The sequence below is a fragment of the Alligator mississippiensis genome, chromosome 2 (genome assembly GCF_030867095.1).
Source record: "Alligator mississippiensis isolate rAllMis1 chromosome 2, rAllMis1, whole genome shotgun sequence".
Lineage (NCBI taxonomy): Eukaryota > Metazoa > Chordata > Crocodylia > Alligatoridae > Alligator > Alligator mississippiensis.
The window spans coordinates 216,850,415-216,874,602 of record NC_081825.1 but is presented as its reverse complement, the minus strand read 5'-3'; the positions used below and the strand labels follow the sequence as shown (position 1 = coordinate 216,874,602).

Here is a 24,188-nt window from a genome sequence, read left to right as displayed (position 1 = left end):
ACAGTGGGGCTATCACTTCCTTAGTTTCACACGAGATGCATTGATCGATGCATGCCAGCATGTTATTTGCCCTACTGACCCCTGCCTCGAACTGACAGCTCATATTCATGTGATGGTCAGTCAAACAGAGGACCGGGAGCACTGGGGATCCTTTCCCCCTTGGAAGCACAGGGGGACCCAGATATCTGGATGTTTTGGGGTGCCTGCACCCTTAAACATGAGGTACTGACTGGTGTCCATGCTCCTGATATTATGTAAACAGTGCCTCATATTTTGTTCATTTGAGTGCCTTGGTTTGTGAGTTGATTCGTTGTTATGGAGTTGGGATCTTCCCCAATCACTTATCTGTGACTTACCTGAATTTAGATCTGTGGTATAAGGTCATATAGAATTTGCCGAGAAGTTATTGTACATATTATATATCTGTATATTATATGTGTACATATGTTTATAATTTATATTTTATTTCTTCTGTAATAAGTTAATATTAATAAATTTGTATATAGTTAAGTACCATAACTGTCCTGGCCTGGCTCTATAGGGAGAGAGGGAACTGTGACCAACTTGCAGTTCACCCACAGCATGTCTGCCAGCTAACAATCCCACACAATTGGAGAAGGCAGTACATACCTGAGTACACCCGGGCTACAGAAGTAACCACTATAAGTCAGTCTATTGGCCTGCAAAGCTTATTCCTCTTACTGGTTCTTTATTTCTTTGCTTTAGATGAAAGCTATATATTTCCTCTTTGGAGTCACCATTTCTTGGTCTTAAAAAATGTCCAGCTACTTCCTGGCTAATGTTGTGGTTGCCATGCTGGATAATTACCCACTTTTAGGTGTAAAACAGTTAGTGCTTGTTTTAGCTGGGTGACTTGTTGCTGATTCAGCTCCCATTTTCAGATACCGACTCATCCACACACCAAGATAAGAGGGCTATTTTCTGTCTTTGTACCACACAAACAGATAACATTTACAGTTGAAACACCAGTACATGGTAAGAACTTTCCTTTTTGTAACCAGTAGCAGCTTATGGGTGGCTGGTACAAGGCTATTTTTAGTTATTTGTGGTGTAATGAAGCAAAATGCTTTTTTGATGACAGCAACAGACCTAGTAATTATTTTAGTCGTTTTCAAAGTGTGTGAGAGTGTTTCTTGCCTTCCAGGGGAAGAAATCTAATATTAACTATCATGTAGTGAACAACTTAGTGAATGGGAAAGAATCCAGAGTTGTCAGAAATTCTGCCCTAATTTATCCAGTCCTTTAAGCTGTCACTTTGATAAGCAGAAGCTGAAAAAAATTGCTTCCAAAAATGGCTCGACAGATGTAGGTGTTCTGCGAACTCCATTCCACAGGCTGATATAAATGTAATGGAAGGTGAGGTCATTTCACTTATCCCAAGGAGCTTTTACATATCTTCACTATCTCCTGGTCTCTTGGGTAAGTATTACCCTGAGATCTTTTCAGTTGCATTTGCTGATTTAAGTCTTCTCCCCAAAAATACCTGTAGTTGTCTGTGTTTGCAAACCATGGGCTAGAAGCTGCTTGCTTCAGTCTGAAAAGTAGTCCCATGGACTACTACTATAAGGTGATTAGAACTGAGCACTTTCGAAACAGTATTATTATAGAAAAGGTTAGTTGTGACAGGAGAATCTTACCTTTTCATCCTGGAGTTGGGAGATGTGGTGCATTCACATTGCTGTGGCAATTAGCAACCAAAATGAAAAAGGGGAAATGGAGCCCAATATGTATTTTTATTTATTTTCTCACTTGTACTTAATTGACAATACTTCTCAAGAAAAATCCTGTGCATTTTTATATAAAGAATACAGACGGGCAGTCCTGCTGATTTCGCTACTATTTAATATTGCCTAGGCAGCAAGAGGGACAGCTATGATTTTGGCAAGGATTTTAAGTTATGTAAAACTTCTTAATATATGTTGAAGTTTTGAATAAAGCATGAATTCTATTAGGAGTAGATAAGACAGCAGTCCTGTTTTACAAATGCTGAAACTGTGCATTCCTTCAGGCAAGATTTAGTTAGGGAGCGCTACATATTCTGCTACAAAATGAAGGACTGAACTGTAGTAGAGGTGAAACTTCCCTAGTATATTCTGGCTGGCTTAGGGGCTTATTCAGAAACCCACTAAAATCAAAGGGAAACTCCCTGTTGAACTCACTAGGCTTTGAATCAGGCATTAAGATAAGCCAAAATGGTTTAAAAGTACTTAGTGCTTGCTTTGGTTACAGCAGAGGATTTTTTACACAAAACATTATGTATGTTCAGCATTACTGAAAATATTTACTCAATTTACAACTTATTTGTAAGGCATTCTGCAATATCCTGTTCTGCAAAAGATCAGAAGCCTCACCCTTCACTTGCTAATTTGACTCCAAGGTAGGTATCAGCAGAGGTGTAACTAATAGGGACTGTGCCTTTTGTGGCAGGGTCTTGGCTGGTTGTGGCAGTGGAGCTGGCTGGCCAGGCAATAGCTCCAATTGCCATTTGTGCACACCCTCTAAGTGGGTGCCCAGGACTGATGCCCTGGTTGCCCACTGCTTGTGATGTTGTTGCATGTCAGGCTGCAGCCCCCTCCTTGTGTAACTTACCCAGGTGCAAAATGACAAAGGTATAACAGATCAGAAAAGGCTGCTTAAAATGATATAAAAATAGCTTTTCTGATGACTCAACCCTTTATTACAAACGTGAAGCAAAATAATGTGGAAGATATAATGCAAAACACAAAGATGAATGTCCTGGCTCTTTTTTACCCCATTACTTCATGCTTCAGTTAAGGCTAATTCTGCCAAATTCAAGACTAAGATAACCAGTTTTAACTGGAATTTCCTGTCTTTGTTCCTTTTATCAGTGTTAAAAGGTCTCAAAAGAACACATACTGTTTGCAAAATTTAAGCTTCAAACTCTATTGTTTTAACGGTGTAAATATAAAATTCTTGAAGGCAACTATCTGAGAAATGCTCTCTTAAGTGGTTGCCCTTATATGAACTGAAAGGAATGAAGATGAAGTGTATAAGAGTAAAAGCACACCATGGGCTTCCTAATAAAGCAAGCTCCAGAAACCATAAAGTATTACTTAATACTCTCAAAATAGAATCAGAGCATTCCCTTCTTTCATATTGGTTCCTTAGATATCCCAATGCAAGAAAGAAACCTATTTCTTCCCATCAGCATAGTAGCTTAATGGCTCTCTGGTGTACATTACATTTTATGACCATTCTTCTTTAGTTGATTAAGTATGAAAGTGATTGCAGTCCACTTTATCTTAAGACATTTTCCTTCTCATTTTGCAAGTTTGACTAGCCAGACAGCAGGTAACAAAATAGCTGCCTCTGTGGAAAGAAGAAAGTTAGTAAGGCTCCTGTAAATCCATTAAAACAGAAGCAGTCTGCAGGATCTACCCGAGGGAGCATTCTGCAATTGATGTAGTGTGTTGATTGTGGCACTTTGCCATATGATTGAGGTGATAAGCAAAGGATATCTTTTCTGCTGAAGATAAGGTCCAAATTTGGTCATTGTTTTTATCTGCATTGTAATTGTCATTGATATCACTGGGAATGAACTCTTTTTAACTGAAGATATAATTTGAAACATGGTAGCTAGAAGAGAAGCTATTTTAATGCCATGATTTGGAAGCATCTTTTCTATCTTGTTTTAAATATAAATGCACGTGATCTTACAGTTTTCCCTACGAAAGATATATGGGATGTATGCGAATGGGAATGGCATTTGGGACAACATTAAGGGATTGTACAGGAAATCTAGCTGTACATATCCTGTATGTTTGCCTTGAGCTTATTAGTCTGATGTGGTTTAGGTAGTTTTTTGGGATAGTTGGAACTGTGAAAGGATTTTTCAGTTTCAAGCTCTGATGTTCCAGTGTAATCTTGCATGTGCCAGTGCAAATAGGTAATTCTGCTCCTGCATGTTTTAAAATCTCTACTACTGTCACTCAGGACTTACACTTGTAAGAGAAAAATAAATATCTGACTAGCATGAGAGCCATCCCATTAAATGGATTGTCAAGCTTAATAGACTCACTCACTTTTCCCCCTAGGGTTTTAGCCGAAAGTCAACAGTGATCCCTATCAAACGGATTGGATGTTTGGCTATTATTAGCTGGCAAAATTAAGCAAGTTCCTAAACAAATCTATTTCCTGTAGTTAACAATCTCAGGTAAACAAATGATTCCGTTCAGTGTAGAAAAAAACAAGTCCTTAGGTGTAGACAGATCAATGAGTTAAACTTAAATTTCTTGTTTTTACAGTATTTTTAATTCCAAATCTTTTCCATCATGATCCCATCTCATGCAAATATACTTTTTTTATCAATTACATGTTTAGTTTTGCCTTTTCAAATTTCTGCTTACCAAAGAAGCAGATATATATATATGTTTGGGGGGGGGGTGGGGGGGCTGGAGGAATGAGTAAGAAAAAAAAAAGGCAAGTAGAAAGAAGCTCATTGCTTCTTTCCATCAGCATAAATAGCTGATGAATTTTGTCTTAGGAGTGACACATTTCATGGCATCTATGTGAAAAAGATCTCAAGAAATTTAACTTACTGGTCCTTTCTAAGAAACCAGTTCATTTCTCCCATGTCCGACTAATTTATTCATTTGGGGCATTCTGAATTCCAACCAACGCAGCTCTTGTCTTTTTCCAATGTGTTAGTAAATGGCTATATTGCATCCTTGCTTCATAAAACAAAACAGAAGGGATGGAGAGTCTAAGAAACTTATAGAATTCAAGCCTTTTGTGGGGAGAAAAGCCCTTTATGTTTTAGAGGTCTGTTGAAAGGACAAGATGTATTTATTGCCAGCAAATCACACGGGGCAAAGTAACTGGGTGAATTGAAGTTCCAGGTTGCCTGGCATCCTGATTCCAAAAGTAGTCATGATGTCATTGGCTTTTCTGTCCGTGCATGCCGAAGTCCCCAGTCAAGAAGCATAAGACACATAGGTGGGAAGTTAACACTACTGAGCAACTATGTATTTGCCTGGATATCCCAGAGCAAACTGGGGTTGACTTGGATTTCCCAGTTCAGCTCCTCTCACTGCCAACACCTTGACCTGAAGAAAAGAGGCAGGTTTCTAGGAAGGAAAGAATACAATGCTTTCTACCAAGTTCTTCTCCCAAAATGAACTTCAGGTGTCTCAAACAGAAGTCTTGGTGACATCTAGACCCAATGGAAATCAGTGGAAGTTTTTCATCTCTTACAGTGGGGCCATGGCTTCACCCAATGTGTCAGTAACTTGCTGGAGTTGAACTGCTTTGGGCTGGTTGAAACAGCCATGTCTAAGTTCATTTCCCAGAATAGCTACTTTGATAAGGAATTCCCCATTTACAAATATAGAATAGTTTCTGTTGCCAGCAATTAGCATAAGAGAGGAGCTGCCATTTAAAATCACACAACAAACCCTTCCTTGAAATGTTCTGTGGGGATTATTTTTAGTGAGTTATTGCTGATGGGTTATTGCACTATGGATAGAAAAAAGGGATGTTTGTAAAGAGGATAAATAACGTTTGAAATAATTTATGCTAAAAAATCCTCCCAAAAGCAATGTCTCAGAATGATGTCTGACTATAGTCATTACCTGTGAGAAATACCCTCTTCAAGTTTTTAGTGAAGTGCACTTTCTAATAACAGCCTTAAAAGGGATTACTAATATTTCCTTGTAATGATTTATAGTGATCTCAGTCTTAACCATCCAAGTTAGAGCAAAAATTGAACATCCAGAACAACTAATTCTGCCCTGGCTTAGGTGGGTTTAACACTCATTGAAGTAAAAAAGAAGAGACAAGCACATATGCCCAGACTGATTTTTGAACCTACTCTTTAAATAATGTCAAAATATTACAGAATTCTTTGAGAGTGCTTAAGAGGACACATCAGGTAAGGGATTTGCCTTTGGGAGGTGAGAGATGAAAGTAACAATCCATTTCCTTCAGAGACTTACTTGTGCTGAAATGTCAGCACATGATGTGCTGATCTTTGCTGTATTGAAACCTTAGTGTAGATGTCTCTGTCTTAGGGTTATTCTTCAAGGTCTTTTTTGCAGCTATTTAATGTTTAAATGATCGAAAGATGCCTCTGCTTCTCAGCCAGCTCCCTTAAATTGTTGCTATTACAGATTAGAACTGTGAGGTACGATGTGTGATGAAGATGAAACCACTGCTCTTGTATGTGACAATGGCTCTGGGCTTTGCAAAGCTGGATTTGCAGGAGATGATGCCCCAAGGGCTGTTTTTCCATCCATTGTGGGGCGCCCTCGACACCAGGTCAGTTTGTACCAGCATGATGCCCTTATATGTGTGTGTATCTCTCTCATATAGCCACTGAAAACAGCCTTTTGGTTATGATGTCCTCCTTATACAGGCCAATCTCTCATTGATTTCTATGAAAATCTTGTTGGTACAAGATTTGAAGAATTGAGTTCATAGATTGTTAGGGGCTGGAAGGGACCTTGTACCCCATCACGTCGAGTCCCCCTGCACTAGGCAGGAAAGGACAACTGGGGTCAAGTGACCCCAATGAGGTGACTGTCCAGTCTCCTTTAGAAGATTTCCAGGGTAGGTGACTGCACCACCACTGGAGGGAGTTTATTCCACAGTCTGGACACCCTGACTGTGAAGGGGTTTTTCCTGGAATTGAGCCTAAAGCGGCTTTCCAGGAATTTGTATCCACTGCTCCTGGTCTTCCCCAGGGGTGCCCTGGGAAACAGCTGTTCACCAAGTTCTCCCCTCATGTAGCAGTAAGCCACTACCAAGTCCCCTCTCAGCCTTCTCTTCTGTAGGCTTAAGAGGCCCAAGTCCCTCAGCCTGTCCTCATATGGCTTGTCTTGCAAGTCCCTGATCATATTGGTGGCTCTTCTCTGGACCCTCTCAAGTTTTTCTACAACCTTGCTGAAGTGCGGCACCCAGAATTGGATGCAGTACTCCAACTGTGGTCTCACCAGTGTGAAGTACAGTGGAAGTACCACTTCCTTAGTTTTGCATGAGCTGCAATGGTTAATTCATGCCAGCGTGTTGTTTACCCTGCTGGCCACAGCATCACACTGCTGGCTCATGTTCATGCTATGGTCAATCACTACACCTAGGTCTCTTTCAGCTGTGGTGCAAGGCAAATTGTTGCTGCTGAGCCTGTAGGTGTGTTGGGGATTCTTTGCCCCCAGATGGAGCACCTTACACTTCTGAGTGTTGAGCTTCATCTGGTTCCAGTCCACCCAACTGCACTGGTCCAAGCATGGATCCCTGAGGGACACCACTGGACACTTCTCACCAAGATGACACAGATCCGCTCATGAGAATGGTCTGGGTCCTACCGTGCAGCCAGTTTTCCACTCACTGAACTGTTGAGCAGTTAAGCCCACAATCTTTTTCCACAAGGGTATCGTGGGATACTAGATCAAAAGCCTTTTGGAAGTCTAGATATATAATGTCAACCTTCTCTCCCATGTCCAGGTGCCAAGAGACCTGTTTGTAGAAGGAGATGAGATTGGTAAGACAAGACCTACCCGCAACGAAGCCATGCTGGCTGTCATTCAGAATCTTACCCTCAACAAATGTATTGCACATAGATTCTTTAATGAGTTTTTGCAGGATTTTTCATGGGATGGAGGTTAGGCTGATTGGCCTGTAGTTGCCCAGGTCCTCCCTCTTCTCCTTCTTGAAGATGGGCACAATCTTCTCATCCCTCTTCCAATCCTCAGGGATCTCCCCTGTGTGCCACTATTTCTGAAACAGCTTTGCCAGGGGTTCTGCAATGACCTTGACCAGCTCCTTCAGCACTCTTGGGTGAAGGCCAGCTGGTCCTGCTGACTTATAAATGTCTAGCTTTTCTAGTTGGTTTTGAACCAGCTCAGCATCCACAGTGGGAAGGCTGTCATTCCTGCCATACCCCCTGTGGTTCTTATCTTGCATGTCTTTCCCCTTGGTCTGGTGAAATACCAAAGCAAAGTGGGCATTCTGGAGTTCATTTTTTCCCCGAGTGTCCAGCTGTCCCAAGGTGTTCAGCAGGGCCCCCATGCTTCCACTTGTTTTCCTTCTGCTCCCTACATACCTAAACAAGGACTTCTTATTGTCCTTGACTCCCTTGGCTAACTTAAACTCAGTTGCTGCCTCAGCTTTCCTAATCATTACCCTACAAATGCGGACCACTGTTGCATAGTCCTCCTTGAGGACTGTCCCTAGCTTACACTGTGTGTATGCCTCTTTTTTCTTTTTCAAGAGGACCATGATGTCCCTATTGAGCCAGGAGGGCTTGCCAGCCCTCCTGCCACCTTTCCTCTTCATGGGAATGGTTTTCTTTTCTGCTTCGAGGATCGTGTCCTTGAGGAATGACCACTCTTCGTGCACCCCATTCGCCTTCTGTCCCTGGTCCTGCATTGCCTCCCCTACTAATGCCCTGAGGCTGTTGAAGTCAGCATTTTTGAAGTCTAGGACTTCAATCCTGCTGGTTGATTTGTCAACCTTGTGGTGGATAGTGAACCTGATGAGCTTATGGTCGCTGTCACCCAGGCTACCCTCAATGTTCAAGCCACATACCAGATCATCTCCTTTGGCCAAGACCAAGTCTAGGAGAGCGGTACCTCTGGTTGGCCCTTGCACTTCCTGGGTCAGAAAGAGCTCCTTGATTACAGTTAAGAAGCTACATGACCGATCCGACCTAGCCGAATGTTCTTCTTAATCTATATCTGGGTAATTGAAGTCTCCCATGACAACCAAGTCCCTTGCACACATGACCTCTGTCAGTTCTTGAGAGAACTCCAGATCCAGCTTCTCCCCTTGGTTTCAGTGGCCTGTGGTAAACACCCACAGTTAGGTCTCTCTCACCTTGCCCCCCCTGAAGCTTGACCCAGAGGGTTTCAAGCTGCTTATCTTTGGAGCCAATGTCAGCCTTCAGAGAGGTGTATTGCTCCCTCACATAGAGAGCTACCTCTCTGCTGTTTCTCCCTGCTCAGTCCCTTCTGTGCAGGGTGTATCCCTCTATGGTTAGATGACTTCAGTAGAATAGGGTTGGATGACTTCAGTAGAATAAGCTGCCTTACTGCTCTGGGAATGATTTCTCTAGTCCTTTGGGAAAAGTATTATCAGCCATTAAAGTCAAGTGTTGATTTAGATAAGAATTTTGGTGAATCTTTGAAAATGTACCTGGTGCTGCAAAATTGTAAAAATTGTAAATCAGAGTGGGTTTAGCTAAACACTGATACAGTGATGTGGCATTTTTGTTTAACATGTTACTATCTACTTCTTGCCTTTTGCCTCCCATTATAAAGCTGTCTGAAGACAGGCATCTTAAATAGCAATGGTTTTCTTCGAGGATAATTGATTAATCTGATAGAGTACCATTAGTACAAACAAAAAATATGGTGGGCAAGAACACCAATGCCATGAGTAACCAAGTTTATAATGGTCATAAGGTCCATTTTTCATTCCATTAAATACTCATAGGGTCCTTTCTAACAGGCACACATGTGCAGTTTGCAGCACACGTGCACCTGTTTGCTGCGCTGCTAATTTACAGCACGGTGAGGGGGGTTTGACACCAGAAGTAGCAAAACAAAAAACACCACTAAAAAGAGAGGCACAGCATGTGCGCCTCCAGAAACAGAGCCTGGCCAGCCAGAGCCATGCTCTGAGCATCTGGCTCAACACCACTACTGCCCCAGCAGGCCCCCAGTTATAACCTGAGCCTCCCCTACTCCACCTAGGGCATTTTGCCCATAGAGATCTTTAGGGTTCTAGGTAAAGTTCTTGAACACATGCCTTTATCAATCAAAGCAGGAGTCATAGCTATAGTTACATTTGCTTACGTACCATACGCACCTTTCCCCCACAAAATTAGTCATCCAAAATTGACTTAAGTGGGGAAGTGGATCTTTTCTTCTTGGAAGAGAAGCCTGAAGGGTCTTTTAAATGGCTGCTGTCTCTCTTATTTCACTCCCCCCTGGATGGCCTCGCGGAAGGAGAGGAGGAACCCAGTTTTCAGCAACAATTGAATTTTTCACTCTTTCATGGCTGCTGCTGAATTTACAGCAATTTTTGGCTCTTCAGCCAAAAGTTACTGCCAATTTGGCAGCAGCTGTGACAGGGTTAAACCTGTAGCTTTTACCTGAGCAGGAAAGGACAGGCAAATGAGCTGAAGAGTGCTGGCTTTGGAAAAATCTTTTTTTCCTTCATTTTACCTTCTCAAAACAAGGTACATTTCTTATCTGGGAATATGGTATGTGAGGAAAAATTGTTTGTGACTTTTCTTACACTGGAAAAGAATTCTACTGCTTAATTTCCGGGGCTCAAAATCCTTGCCTTGAATTCCTTGTGCTCTTTTACTGAAAAAAAAAATCCTTATGTGACTGGCAGAGGAATTATACAATTTGAATAAAATATTCTTGACCCCATAAAGTTAAAGTTAAATTGTTAGAAACAAGCTCAAAACACAGAACACATTATTTTACCTTCTTAGATATTGTGCATTGGGTTTTTAATAATTATTAGAATTAGCATATACTACCAAGTAACACAAATGTGCACAGCTCAATGACCATATTTCCTAAGTCATTAAATTAAGGAGGCTCCAGCTAAAGCAGATTTTGATACAGCTGCTGGATAATATTGTATCAGATATTGTTATCTCATTATGGGCGAACAAGTTGGAGTGTCTGGTAGAATCAAGATGGGTTTAAAGTGATGTTTTCAAAATATTTTGCATCTGAACAAATCTGACCAAAATGTATGTTTTTAAAATTCCTTTTTTTACAAAGTACTCCCCTCAACATGCTGCTGGCCCACGCAGCAAAAAAAATGCCCTGTCCTGAGCGGTGCCAAGTTGGGGGCCTATCTCAGGGAGGGCACGTGCCCCCCTATGCCCCCACTACCAGTCACCTGTGCTTATGGACTCAGTGCACAGTAAGTGCAGGGTAGCTTACTCTGCTTTGAAAGCAAACACACTTTCAGTGTAGACTGTCATTAATAAATTCACACCTTAGCTGACTGCATACTAATTTCCCTATGTAGACAAGCTCTATGAGGACAGTAACAATAGCAAGTGTAACACTTTTACACAGAAATATGACATTCAAAATGACACTGTCCCTCGAACATGCACAACCAAAGCTAATTTTTAACAAATGTATTTTCTAGGGTGTTATGGTAGGAATGGGCCAAAAAGACAGTTATGTTGGGGATGAAGCACAGAGTAAAAGAGGGATCCTAACACTGAAGTACCCCATTGAGCATGGGATCATCACTAATTGGGATGATATGGAAAAGGTGAGTGTTTTGTTCTTAACTTCATTTTCTTTGAGTTGTTATTATTTGATTTGGGAAACACCTACAATACTTTGGGCTACTTTCAAACAGAAATAAGGCCAAATCCTTACCTCAAAAACTCAAGACAGGTAGACAAGTTAGGGAGAAATATGTACAATGTAGAGTAGGCAAGGAAGAGACTGGCCATGTCATAATCATAAGGTTATCATAGTTATCATAAGCTGATGTTTCTTTCAAGTAGTATATCTAAACATTTTAATTACTCCTCAGTTTGGCAGTGTGATATAGAAATACAGTAACTTCATATGCTGCTTTTGCAGTAACTTGGGACCAGTTTTGAAGTCTATTTAAAGCAAAAGTGCCTTTTGATGATGACAGGGGTTTGGTCAAAGTAAAAGTTTTAGATTTTGATCCCTATTATCTAAATGGAGAAACATGAAATCATTCTTATTTCACCATGAAAGATAAAAAATACTGGTTATGGAGGACCAGTCCTTTCTTCTGCCTCCTTATCTATAGACACTGTGGATATGACTGTGTTCTTATGACAAGACAGCATGAAGGATGTCCTCATTTATATTTACACTGATCTCTAAATGCTTTAGTTGATATAGATAAAAGGCTTTGGAGAATAGGAGAGGAAAAGTTCAGAAAACTAATCTCGTCTTCACAGGTCAGAGTAGAATTTTTTTTCTAGAGAATGTTGTTATTTTGGGGTTAGGCTCAAGGTGACAAGGGTTTCTTTATTCTCTATTAAATATTATTTTCAAGGTTTCAGTTAATGGGTGCAAGGACCACTTCCATGGAACTCGCCTGAAAGGAGGACCCAGGGCAGACTGTGCTGCTGGAAAGACCATGCAGAGACTTATAGCCTCAAAGGATATCAGATCTCTGCATGGATGGTTGTAGGGGCCTTGTCGGTTTTGAATAATATCTTCACGTTTTCCTAGTTAGGTTTTGGGGATAACTCCAAAAACAAAGCCTGTTGTAATATTTCTCTCAACAAGACCCACAGAAAAGGGACAAACTGAGCTTCTTATTCCCAACCTCTCCAAGTCCTGGTGTTCTCTTTGCCCTTTGGTTTGCACAGAATACATAGGCAGGTAGCTTGTATGTGCATAACATCATATAATTAAGTTAAATTCTTTGAGGTTCATAAAACCCTAAATAATTCAGCATCTTTCAAGTGTGCAGAACAAAATTAGCTTGGAAATTATAGGATTTCCCTAGTTTATCTATGTAAATAAATTGCTCTCTTTCTCCTCTAGGTGGAAGCATAGTATTTGCATTTTTTCCTTTCATCAGTGCCTCGTTTCTCTGCTGTATTCTGTCACTGTTCATCTCTAGGGGGCAGAAAGTCAACTCCTCATCTCCTTACGAAGCTTCCATATGTTACTGAATAATTAGTTATTCTGTCCTTGATATTGAGCAGGAAAGTATGTTCTTTTTATAGTAAAAAGAAACAATAGTCTGCCATTCTCCTCTGTGCCCTCATTGGATCCCAAGTACATTTAAACCAGTAGTTTTCAATCTTGTTAGACTCAAGGCATGCCTTGAAAAATGCCAGTTCTTAGCTGTCACTCTTTTTTTTTTTTATAATATGAAAAAATAATAGAACAATTGTACTGATGAAAATATCTTAGACAGACCCAAAAAGGTTACAATGATTTCAACATTATAGTTTTCTAGTTGAAATCTCTTTTATCTTATAAACCATACATAGGTATTAGCACATCTACAGTGCTAATATTATGTGGCATCCTGTGGTACCCCTAAAAGGATCTCATGGCACCCTAGGATACCACAGCACTGATCTAAATATTATACAATGTAAGAACAGATATTAGAACAGTCTGAGGAAGGTAGAAAAAGGAGAATCGCATGAGAGGCAGGGTGGTTTATGCCTGTGTGAGAAAGTGTTGCCTCGGGCAGTGGTTCTCAATTTTTTTGCCTGGAGGCCTGGATGGGTTGCTCCCAGTCTGTTTGTAGGCTGGATCCTGCTGGTGGTCCCATCTAGTGCCTGGGGCAGGCACAGTGGGGTCCCATCTGGCCACATGGAGCAAGGCAGCCCGGCCCTGCTTCAGCCACGTGGGGAAAGGGAGCTTGGCTTGCCCCTGTAGGGGTATGGAGGTGTGGCCAGGCCCTAATCCAGCCATGCAGGGGAAGAGGGCATGATCTAGACATGGCCCTGTTCTAGACATGTGATGATTGGGAGGAGGGGATAGTCCACCCTGACCTGGCCACGCAGGGCTTGGGAATTAGGCAGTGGGGAAGGGTGGCCATATTAATGGCCATTGCTCCCCCATCAAAAAACATCCTAACCTGTGGGGAGACCTGAAAGCTAGATGCCATAGCTCCATGAGCCAGGTTTGGCCCATATGCCAGAGGTTGAGAACCCTTGGTCTAGAGCAGCGGTTCCCAACCTAGGGTTGTGAAGAACACGTCTGGGTTCACTGATGGCACTTCCGTGTGCAGTGCTTCTGGGTGCATGGGGGACCCCCTCTCCAAAAAGGTTGGGAACCACTGGTCTAGGGGAAGGGACACACTATTGGGGGTCAGGAACTTGATTTAATTCCTAGCTCTTCCATTACTGTTTCTGTCATTCCTTCCACCTTTATCTATCTATAGTTATATATGCTATATGGTGAGAGCTCCAAGCATTACTGTAATTCAAATAATAATGACAAAGCATTGGGTAGCTTCTTAAAAGTTGTCTGTTTTGCCCTCTGTGCTGCAAACTGGAAGAAAGAGCTGTGGCCTCAAGAAGTAGCACTATCCCTAACCCTCTGTTTTCTAGTCTATGACATTGAGTTTGGAATACATAGGGCACCTATACACATGATGGAGCTCTGCTCCGACGTGTGCTAATTAGCACACATTGGAGCAGACTCAGTTAATCAAGTTTGCTGTGAGTCTGCTGAAGTGTGCTAGTAAGTGTGCTCCAGCAGCCTCCATGTCATGTCTATTCAGTGGCCCCACATTTCAAAATGGCAGCGGGGGCGCTTAACTAAAGCTCATCAAACAAGCTTTGATAAGCTTTAGTTAAAGTGCCTCCACCACCATTTTGAAGCACAGAATACTGAATACACGTGACGCTGTAGGCGCTTTAATTACAGCGGTGCTCAGAGCCACTGTAATTAAAGCACCCGCTCCCACTCCACCCCAGAGCACATGTATTGAGACCCATAATGGCTGGTAATGCATGCCACAAAGACAGAGTTGTGCTCAACTTTTTGGCTAAGGGGGATGAAAACCCATAAAGACATGGGGAGCAGAAAACAGGCAAAAGAAAATTGGGGCAGGCAAGAAAAGAAGGGCTGAAGAGGGAAGAGAGAGAGAGAGAGAGGAAGAGTCAAGCTGACTCTTGATTTTATTGCAAGTCTTGCAGTAGTCAGTGCTGTATTTTTTAAAGCACTCCTCCCCTCCCGCCCCCCCCCCCCAGCTAAATATCATTTTTTAACATTTGGAAATTGTAGAATTTACAAAAAAACACAAATGAACAGGACAACAGGACAGGTGAATTAGTGGTGACTGTGTCAAAGCATAGTATGAAGGAATATTTGTAGGTGTGCCTAGCCATACATTACAAAGAGAGGATGATTACAAATAGGGTGCAGTGTGCATTTGTATGTGAGATATAATGTTTTAGGGACCTTGGCTGTTTTTTTTGCAAATCAGAAGAAGAATGTGTAGTCAAGGACATGAAGCATTCTACTCATGTGCTTCGATTCACAATACCCAAATCTGGGCTGTTGTATTTTCCAGTGAATAGCAATGCAGATGCAGGGCAGTTTGCATAACTGCTATTGTATTCACATGGACTGAACTGATGTTGTATAGAAAGAACTGCATTCAAATGGAGCATTTCATGTTTCTGAAAACTGCAGATATGTTCAATGAAGCTGTTAGAATAATGTCTATGTATGACAGTAATCTCCATTCTGTACGTTATAGCAGCTACTGTTTAACCTTAATTTGCAGCTATTTAAAATTGTTATGGGAACCAAAACTGCAGTATTTTTGGTTTTCAAGAAAGAATGGAAATTAGAGATGGATCCAGGTGTAATAGGTTATAAAATGTGTAATTCTGCTGGGAACTGTGATCCCCTGTGAGATATTGAATTTCCTCTCAGGTCCTGCTCTGCTAATACTAGTCTATGCCCTCTGATAAAAATATCAGGATTTTGTCCTGGTCATTTTAAATGGTTTGAATGCTGAGACCCTTCCCTTAGAATACCATTCCACTTTCTGAAATCTTGCTCTTTAGGGTAATTTTTCATGAGATCTGGCCTACCTTTTCCTTTGCTTAATTTAATTCTATTGCTTTCAATTTCACTCTAACAACTTCTCCCCACCCTTTAGGTTTATTATACACTGTTCAAGTAAAATCCCAGATATGCCACTTCCTAATTTGGGGGAAGAGAGGGAATTCACAAGTACTTGCCAAACAGACTGTCAAAATTAGCTTTGTTAGATATAGGTAGTTTTCTGTTGTGAAAAAATCTCAAAGTGCTTATAGATTCATAGATTGTAAGGGGCTGGAAGGGACCTCAGAAGATCATTGGGTTCACCCCCGCCCCCTGCACCAGGCAGGAAAGACAACTGGGGTCAGGTGACCCCAGCAAGGTGACCGTCCTGTCTCCTCTTGAAGATTTCCAGGGTAGGTGACTGCACCACCTCTGGAGAGAGTTTATTCCACAGTCTGGACACCCTGACTGTGAAGAAGTTTTTCCTAGGTCAGGTGAGTTAATGGTGACTGTTTCATTTATTATGTGACAAATAAACTCAGTTACTCTATAGGGAGTAGTGTTGGAATGATGTTGTAGCCCTGATAATCCAAGAAATGTGTAAGGCCAGGATTTTTGTTGGGGGATATTTTTCATTGGACCAATTTCATGTTTGGGATAGATTTAGACAAGCTTTTCAATGCAGGGCATTCTACTTCAAGCCTAAAAAAATAGCAGGAACAGATAGAACTAAAAACAGTCTGCAGGGCTGTGAAATTGGAGAACTGAGACATTACCAGGAGTAGTTAACAGATGAGAAAAATGCAGAAGAAAGGATAACTTAATTAGTAGAAGATCAGGATTATTAAAAGGGAAAAGATTTGTTATGAGCAGGGACCCCGGTTTTCCATTTGCTGCAGAAAACCATGTATTTTCTCTTTTAAAGGAGAAAATCACGGATTTTTCCCTTTAAAGGAGAAAAATGCAGGAAACCAGAAGTTTCCCTTTGTAGGCAGTTCCAGTTGCAACCCCCCTTAGGGTTGCGGGGAGTGGGAGAAGGGTGATCAGGCATGGGGTGTCACTTACACACACATGTGGCAGCCAGGCAGTGGGGAGAGCAGTTCCTGCAGCTCCCTCCAGGTAAGTCAGGGGACAGGGGATGAGGCACAGGCCACGCGTTGGGCAGGGGGGAAGGGACATAAGACACAGGTTGAGAGTGGGGGACACAGGCACAGTTGGAAGTGTGGGTGGGGGGCATATGCCCCCCATGATTTCTGTACTCACAGTGGGGCACAGGGCTGCATCAGGGCTGGAACAGCTCTGGAGAAGATGCCTTCATGGCTCAGTGAGGGGGGGCCCAGCACAGGAGAGTGCCACACCGCTGTGGCCACCAAACTGAGGTGCCTCCTGTCCACCTGGCAGTAGCAGGGGCACAACTCTGCACTGCTGCCATGCCGCACCATGGTGGCGTGGCCTTTCCTCCAGCAGTGGGTCCTCCCTGCTGGGCCATGGAGGGGGCTACTGCCCAGAGCTGTTTCGGCTCTGCTGCAGCCCTGTGCCCCACTGTGTGCAGAAATCTTGTGGGGCACGTGTGATCCCAATGCATTACCTTGGCTCCCCCACCCCTCTTCACCATGGAGCCCCCCCACCTTCCACACACATCCACACTCTTTTTCACATGTTTGGGGGCTGGGAGTGGGGAGCAGTGGGTCAGGAGTGAAGAGCACCAGCAGGGCCAGGGGGGCTGCAGGTTTGGAGTGAGGGGCACTGGCAGGGCTGGTGGGCTGTGGCTTGGGAGTGAGGGGCAATGGCAGGGCAGGGCACCAGCACATCAGGACTGGTGCAGCTCTGGCCCCAACCTGGCATCGGAGCTGGAGGTGCTGCCTGCCCCTGACCCCCTGCTGTCTCTTCATGCCCTGCCACTCCTCTCCACAACCCCCAGTCTCCTCTCCTCCAAGCCACTTCTCCCTCTCTGCTTCTGCTGGACTCCTCCTTACTTTTTCTCTATGCCTTGCTGCAGCCTAAGGCACAGAGCATGGCTCCAGCCTGGCTCCATATTTCATTTGTGGGAAGGCTTAAGCAGCATACAGCCTTTGCTGTGTCTAGCAATGGCACCTTCAAATGCACTATTCTAGTTCACATGGGCTATTCCCTATACCTGGAAGCAGCATAGTCATGTCTGCTCAGCCCTGAGGGAAGGTACAATGCAGCACACTGAGGTCACTGCTGCCAGGCAGAATAAGGCTGTGGTTTAGGGACAACCTTAGTGTACTGTAATGTCCATGGAGTAGCTCAGCAGCCTGCAACGGAGAATTCATTCCTTGTGTCATTCATTGTCCAGGAGTCATGTCTGGAGGCTGAGATGCAGATCTGAGCTTTAATGAGTGCCACCCAGTAACCAGTATGCTAGGTTGACCATCTATGGAATCCCAGTACATGGATTTGGGCCCAAAGCTATTCTGCTTGCCATGTGAACCCATTGATCTCAGCTGTAAATGAGAACAGAAATTGTCCTGTCCTATATATATTTTATGTGTATATTTAAAGTTCACTGAAATCATATTTGAAATGAGAAATTCTGCTTTCAATGCAACTTGTGCTGACCAAGAATGGAAACTGTCTCTACAATGTTGACATAAATTGTCTTTTGATTTTAGATTTGGCATCATTCTTTCTATAATGAACTTCGTGTTGCCCCAGAAGAACACCCTGTACTACTAACGGAGGCCCCCTTAAATCCCAAGGCTAACCGTGAGAAAATGACTCAGGTAATGATGTGTCTGCTCTCATGAGTTAATATTGTGCCGCAGATCATTTCAGCACGGTGAGCAAAGGCTGAATAGTCCAGGAGACACAACTCCTACTTCATTCCTGAAAGGCATCCCTCCAGTATGGGTTCACTGAACACTGGCTGAACAACGTGGAAAAGCTTATATTTCTGTTCCCCATGGAAACACTTCTACTGTAGCGGATGATAAAATATTTAGTAATTATATAAAGTAGTGATTTATATTTCCCAGCTCCTTACAAAAAGTAAGGGGAAGGAGAAATCAATTTATGGCTTCAAACGGAGATTCATAGATTCATAGATGTTCATAGATGGAGAGCTGCTGTTTCAGACCTTGCACTGCAACAGTCGGCTGTGCATGTGCCTACCAGTGCAGCAAAAAACACTCCAATATGTTTAATCCAGGGCTAAAGTTTGGGCAGTTTAGCTCACTCCTATCGTGACAAAGTCACACACACTTAAGTTAGAGTATAACACCTGCTGTCTGCCCCTCGGCAGCACCTTCCCCTCCTCTTTTGAAGGTAATACAAGTGTACGGTTGTCCATTTCCAAAGTCCTTTTGTTTCTTCACAATGGTGGCTGGCTACATTTTCCTATTTTATGCCTCTCAAAAGTGGGTCAAGGTTCACATTTTCAATAGGGGCTCTAATTCTGGCTAGCTCCTGAGAGCTCTTTCTTTTTCTGCTGCTGCTATGTCCTGGAAGAAAGTTCCCTCTTCCTCCTTTCCCTGCTTCACTCAGCAAATTTACAAAGAAAGAAGGTGGCTGGGCAATCTCCCCACCAGAGAACTCCCCACTCAAACTCCCGTGTTGGCTGGTTCTGGTGTTGCTGGCTCCTGTTAAGTGTACTTTTGTTAGGGAAAAAAAGCCAGTAGCACACTGGGTTATCTTAATAGGAGAATTGCTTGTAAGTTAAAAGGAATTGATTATTCCACTCATAACAACAATGATGAGCCCTCCCTTGGAGTATTGTGTCCAGCTTTGGGGCCCCACTTCAAGACATATTGGTGAGCAGAGAACAACAAAAATTATTAGATATCTGCGAAACATGATTTGTGAGGAAAGATTAGAATAACTAGGATTACTTAATCTGGAGAAGAGAAGACTGAGAAGGGATTTGATAATAGTCTTCAAATTCATAAACGGGGGTTATAAAGACGGTGATTGACTTCTCTGAAGCCACAGGGTACAGGACAAGTCGTAATGGTCTTAAATTTCAGCAAGGGAAATCTAGGTTTTATATCATGAAGAACTTTCTCACTATAAGGGTAGGTAACATTGCAACAGATTACCTAGATGGGGAATGGGATTTGTTTTTAAGTGCAGGCTAGACAAACATGTCTAGGATGGTTTAGTCAGGGATGATCCAGCCTTGAGCAGAATCTTGCACTAGATGGCCTCCTAAGGTCCCTTTTAGTCCTGCTTTTCTATAATTCTCTAGTAATCACAAAAGCTTTCACATGATGTAACAGTTCAAAATGTGAATTTGAATATGTGAGTGTAAACAATTTCATTTCCAGGAATCCCTTCCTTTGCTCCATATCAATTAATACCTTTTTATCACATTTTCTGACGCCTTCCTGGGAGATCTGACACCTTCCCGGGAGATTGTGCAATTTAAGGTGTGTTGGAAAGCACAAGGCAAGGATAGTTGCTTTTAGCAACTGTAAAAGTATTGCTTTCACAGCAAGAGAGGCCTGGTAGTGTCTCCTTGCCACTACATGATTAAAATAAATTCACCATTCAAGTACTTTGAAAAAGTAATTATCACTTATTAAATTAAGCCATTAATAGAAAATGAATTGCCTGTAATTTCAATGTTTCTTGTCATTGAAATGGAAGAATACTTTTTGCTAAGTATTTGTAAAGATATTCGATGATGAAATCAGGGATCTGTATTTAACCCAGTAGCTACACTGGCTCCTACTGGTGTAGGTCCACAGGAATGATGGACTGTGGCCATAACATTACCCCTTTGAGGGGGAGAACATTTCCTGAAAGGTGGGTAGAACTGACTGGGAAAGTAATGCTCCTACATAGTGAAGGGTATGCTAATTCAGTGTATGCCCATAACAGCCTTCTTAAGCAGAGTTCCTATAGACACTCCACTGAAAGCAACTCGGGGGGGTGGGGGGGGCACTAATAAATAGGGAGAGAAGTGTAAGTTATACCCTCTTGTACAAACTTAATTGAATGCCATATTTACTTGATTGTAAGACAAGCCCCCCCCCCCCCCCCCCCCCCCCCCAATTTAACATGGGGGAAAAGCCTCTTCTTTTAGAATCACATACAAGGGTGGTGGCGGGGCAGGCGGCTGCTATGGCTTGGGCCCAGCCCCTTCCCAGGGACAGGGACAGGGACAGGGCCATAGCTACAGCTGCTGCTGCTGCCTGCCCCTCCTCCCCCATTGCCCCTGAACCCTGCCATCTCCTTCTCCCCGCTGCAGCTTCTTCCCCTCATGTCCCTTCCCATGCACCCTCTGCTCCCCCATCTGCCCCTCCCCCTTACCTTTGCTCTATGCTGGCCAGATCCATCCATGCTGCAGCCTGGGGCATTGAGCACAGCCCCAGCCTGGCCAATAGCAGTGGTGTGGAGCCCATGTGGGTGCTATGGGGGCTGGGTTGGGGCTGGGGACTGTGCTCCATGCCCCAAGCTAAAACAGAGACAGAGCCTGTCTGCATGGAGAAAAGGCAAAGGGGAAGGGGGAGCAAAGGCTGGGAAGGGAGGAGGGGAAGCGGAAGCTGAGGCTGTGAGTGGTGACGGGGAGCAGAGGCTGGGTAGAGGGTCCGGACGGGTGCCAAGGCTGTGGGGCTGGGGCAGAGATGGCAGGGGCATTCACAAGCAGGAGGCAAGTTACTTGGCCTCCCAACATCACCTGCCTCCGGGGCTAACAGAGCTTAGCCCCTTTAAACATTTCGCGGTGGCTGGTGACAGCAGCAGCACCATGGTGCCACTGTCCTGCAGTGCCTGGCACCACTTGGCATACAGCTGCAACTCCACTGCCATGTACAGCAACAGCGCACACCGGCCCTGCAACAGCCCTGAGGGAAGGAGGCGCAGGGGTCAGGTGGGGCTCAGCCCCCGCAAATAATATTTTCCCTCACTGCTTATGCTGCTTGCCCCCCTGGAGTGGTGGTGGTGGGGAGGTGAATTAAAGACCACCCTCCAATAAGTAGAGTCTATACATGGAAAATTATAATACATTTATAAATTTTCCAGGTCTGGAATCTGATTACTGGGGGGGGTTATCTTAAATTTGAGTAAATACGATATGTCCTAATTACGTCTGATCTAAAGCCTCTTGAGGTGAATGGCGAGTGTCCCATAGACTTCAGTGGGATTTGGACAAAGCCTAAGCAAGCAGTTTTCTGCCTGTCAAATGTTTGTTTCTAACCAGGAAGTACTCTTAGTTTGTAGGGGGAGTTGGCATGAGCATATTACTGCAGGAACATTCATTGGGGAACTAGTGTTAATTGCTTCAGAGGTCTAGAGATACAATAACTTAGAAGAGGTGATGAAACTAGAAAGGTTTGGTCAGAGATAAGGTTAGGCATTGAGTCCTCTTTGTTTAGTTAATAGAGCCGGGATTAAGAGCCAGGACTTCTGCAGTCTTTTTCCCATTAAGCTACTCTGGGATTTGCCCTTGTCAACCTAGGCAAACTCTCTTAGTTTCCATATTTGTAAATTTTGTATCTCACCAATTTCACAGGGGTCACATGGACCTTAACTCATTTTTATAATGTATTTTATTTTCACAGATGAAATGTACTGCCAACATGCATATAATCCATGCTATTGAAAGGGGACATTGTTGTTGCAATTACACATTCTTGGAAAACAGTTGTAGAGATTAATTATACTATTACCAAAATTGTTTGAACTCCAGGAATCAAGAAGAATCAGGAGACCTAATGGTTAAAAATGGTTTACAAACTTAAATATACTAACAACATACCCTATGTTAAAATAAAAAAGAAACTGGAATCATTCAGTTGATCCAATAAAAGATATCACCCCCCAAAATCCTTGCCTTTGGCATAATTCCTATACCATCATACTACATCACTTTAAATCTACCATGTTTATGTAGTTTATTTCTCTTTCTGCTTTAGACTAGTAGGGAGAACTTTAGCACTGGGATATACCTTATTTCCACAAAGAATATTGTTTTTGAAAAGGGACATAATTAAATAGTGTTAAATAACATGTTAAATCAAAACAATAAACTTTTAAATTAAAACATAATATTTACATTATGTTCTAAATGCTATTTATAGTGTGGCCATGTTTTATGTGAATAAAATATATAATTTAAGTTTTCATCCCTTTGTTACAACACCATTTTATTTACACTAGTGTACATGGATGAAATTCATTTTAACTGATTCTTGAGAAGATGAGTTTTATGGATATACAGGCCATCGTGAGGTAAAAGGTGAAGAAAATATTACTGTCTCTTCATATATTTTTCCTTCTAAAATATCTCAATTCTTAATTGCAGATCATGTTTGAGACATTTAATGTACCAGCGATGTATGTAGCAATTCAGGCAGTTCTATCTCTTTATGCTTCTGGTCGAACCACTGGTGAGTTCTTCTGGCAGTTCTGTTTTTGTTATTTTTACTTTCTTTCTCCTTTCTATGGGCAGATAAGACCGCTGTACATACAGTATGTATTGTAAGGAAACCATAGCTAACTAGTTTCACACTAAGTTGCACAAAAACACGAGGGGTACTCATAACTTCATGGGAACTACAGGGCTAGAACTCATCTTCTCCTCCAAGAGTACAAGTCCCTACCTCTTATTTTGCAGTAGAATTTCTATTAGGGATGTAGGGTGCCTATAGACATGCTCTGCTGTGTTCTAATTAGAACATTTTGGAGCAAACTCGTTTTATCAAGTTGGCATGCCTCACCGTCACATGTATTAAGTGTCCCACATTTCAAAATGGCCACAGGGATACTTTAACTAAAACTTGTCAAATGAGCCTTAGTTAAAGCACCCCTGAGGCCATTTTGAAATGTGGTATGCTTAATATACTTAATGGTGAAGCATTTTCATGACACTCTAATGAAATGGCTCCCCCACCCCTGAGCACATCTTTAGACACCTATAGACTCTGTGTACACACACACACACACACACACACACACACACACACACACACACACACCTCTCTCACAAACATATATATGTATATACCTATACATACATACACTCACACATATATATACATACATAAGTATGTGTGTATACACACACACACACTATTATAAAATATACTAGATAGTATATAAAATAATATAATATATATAAACATACTATATCTTGTCACACACAACACATATTTCCCCACCAAAAAACAGCTACTAGAAATTGTAGTGTGCATTATATGTGAGAAATTATATTACCATAGTAAGAACAGCTTTTTCCAGTTATGGGCAAAAGTGAAATTAATTCTTCATTCAACTTACTGGGAGCAGAACAATGAGCAGGCTCTGCTCCGTTGCTGCTGCTACTTAATTATTTACTACAAGAAAATATTGCTTTTATTAATTCTGCCTTTCAAAAGCAATGTGTGTATTATATTCTTTGGTGTACTGTTTGTGAGAAAATATGGCATATGTCAATACATATATATATTATAGTATATAATGCTTTATATATTATATATAATATCATATACCATTATATAGAATATGAATGTATCTCACACACACACACATATTAATGAAAGATATATGTCTGTCATGAATATATAGATATAATATGGATAATAATAATGATGATCTAGTATATAGATTGTGTAGACAACTCACCAATAATTAGATTCTACATATGGAAAATTTATAAATTTGATAGAATTTTCCAGGTATAGAATCTAATTA

General features: G+C 42.2%; 1 protein-coding gene across 3 annotated transcripts in view; it reads left to right on the top strand.

The window, feature by feature from the left end:
* Positions 1 to 1,347: 1,347 nt before the first annotated feature.
* The window catches only part of LOC102570695 (actin, aortic smooth muscle), a 40,038-nt gene continuing 17,197 nt past the window's right edge, over positions 1,348 to 24,188 (top strand). Inside the window, exons 1-6 of one of the 3 annotated variants that reach the window (XM_019477213.2) lie at positions 1,394 to 1,440; positions 2,330 to 2,398; positions 6,150 to 6,297; positions 11,158 to 11,286; positions 18,170 to 18,280; positions 22,801 to 22,885. In XM_019477213.2, coding sequence (XP_019332758.1) covers positions 6,169 to 6,297; positions 11,158 to 11,286; positions 18,170 to 18,280; positions 22,801 to 22,885 — 454 coding nt within the window. In that variant the 5' untranslated portion in view covers positions 1,394 to 1,440; positions 2,330 to 2,398; positions 6,150 to 6,168. Of the gene's footprint in view, positions 1,441 to 2,329; positions 2,399 to 6,149; positions 6,298 to 11,157; positions 11,287 to 18,169; positions 18,281 to 22,800; positions 22,886 to 24,188 lie in introns of all 3 variants that reach the window. The other 2 variants (XM_006260838.3, XM_019477214.2) reach the window with 2 other exon arrangements.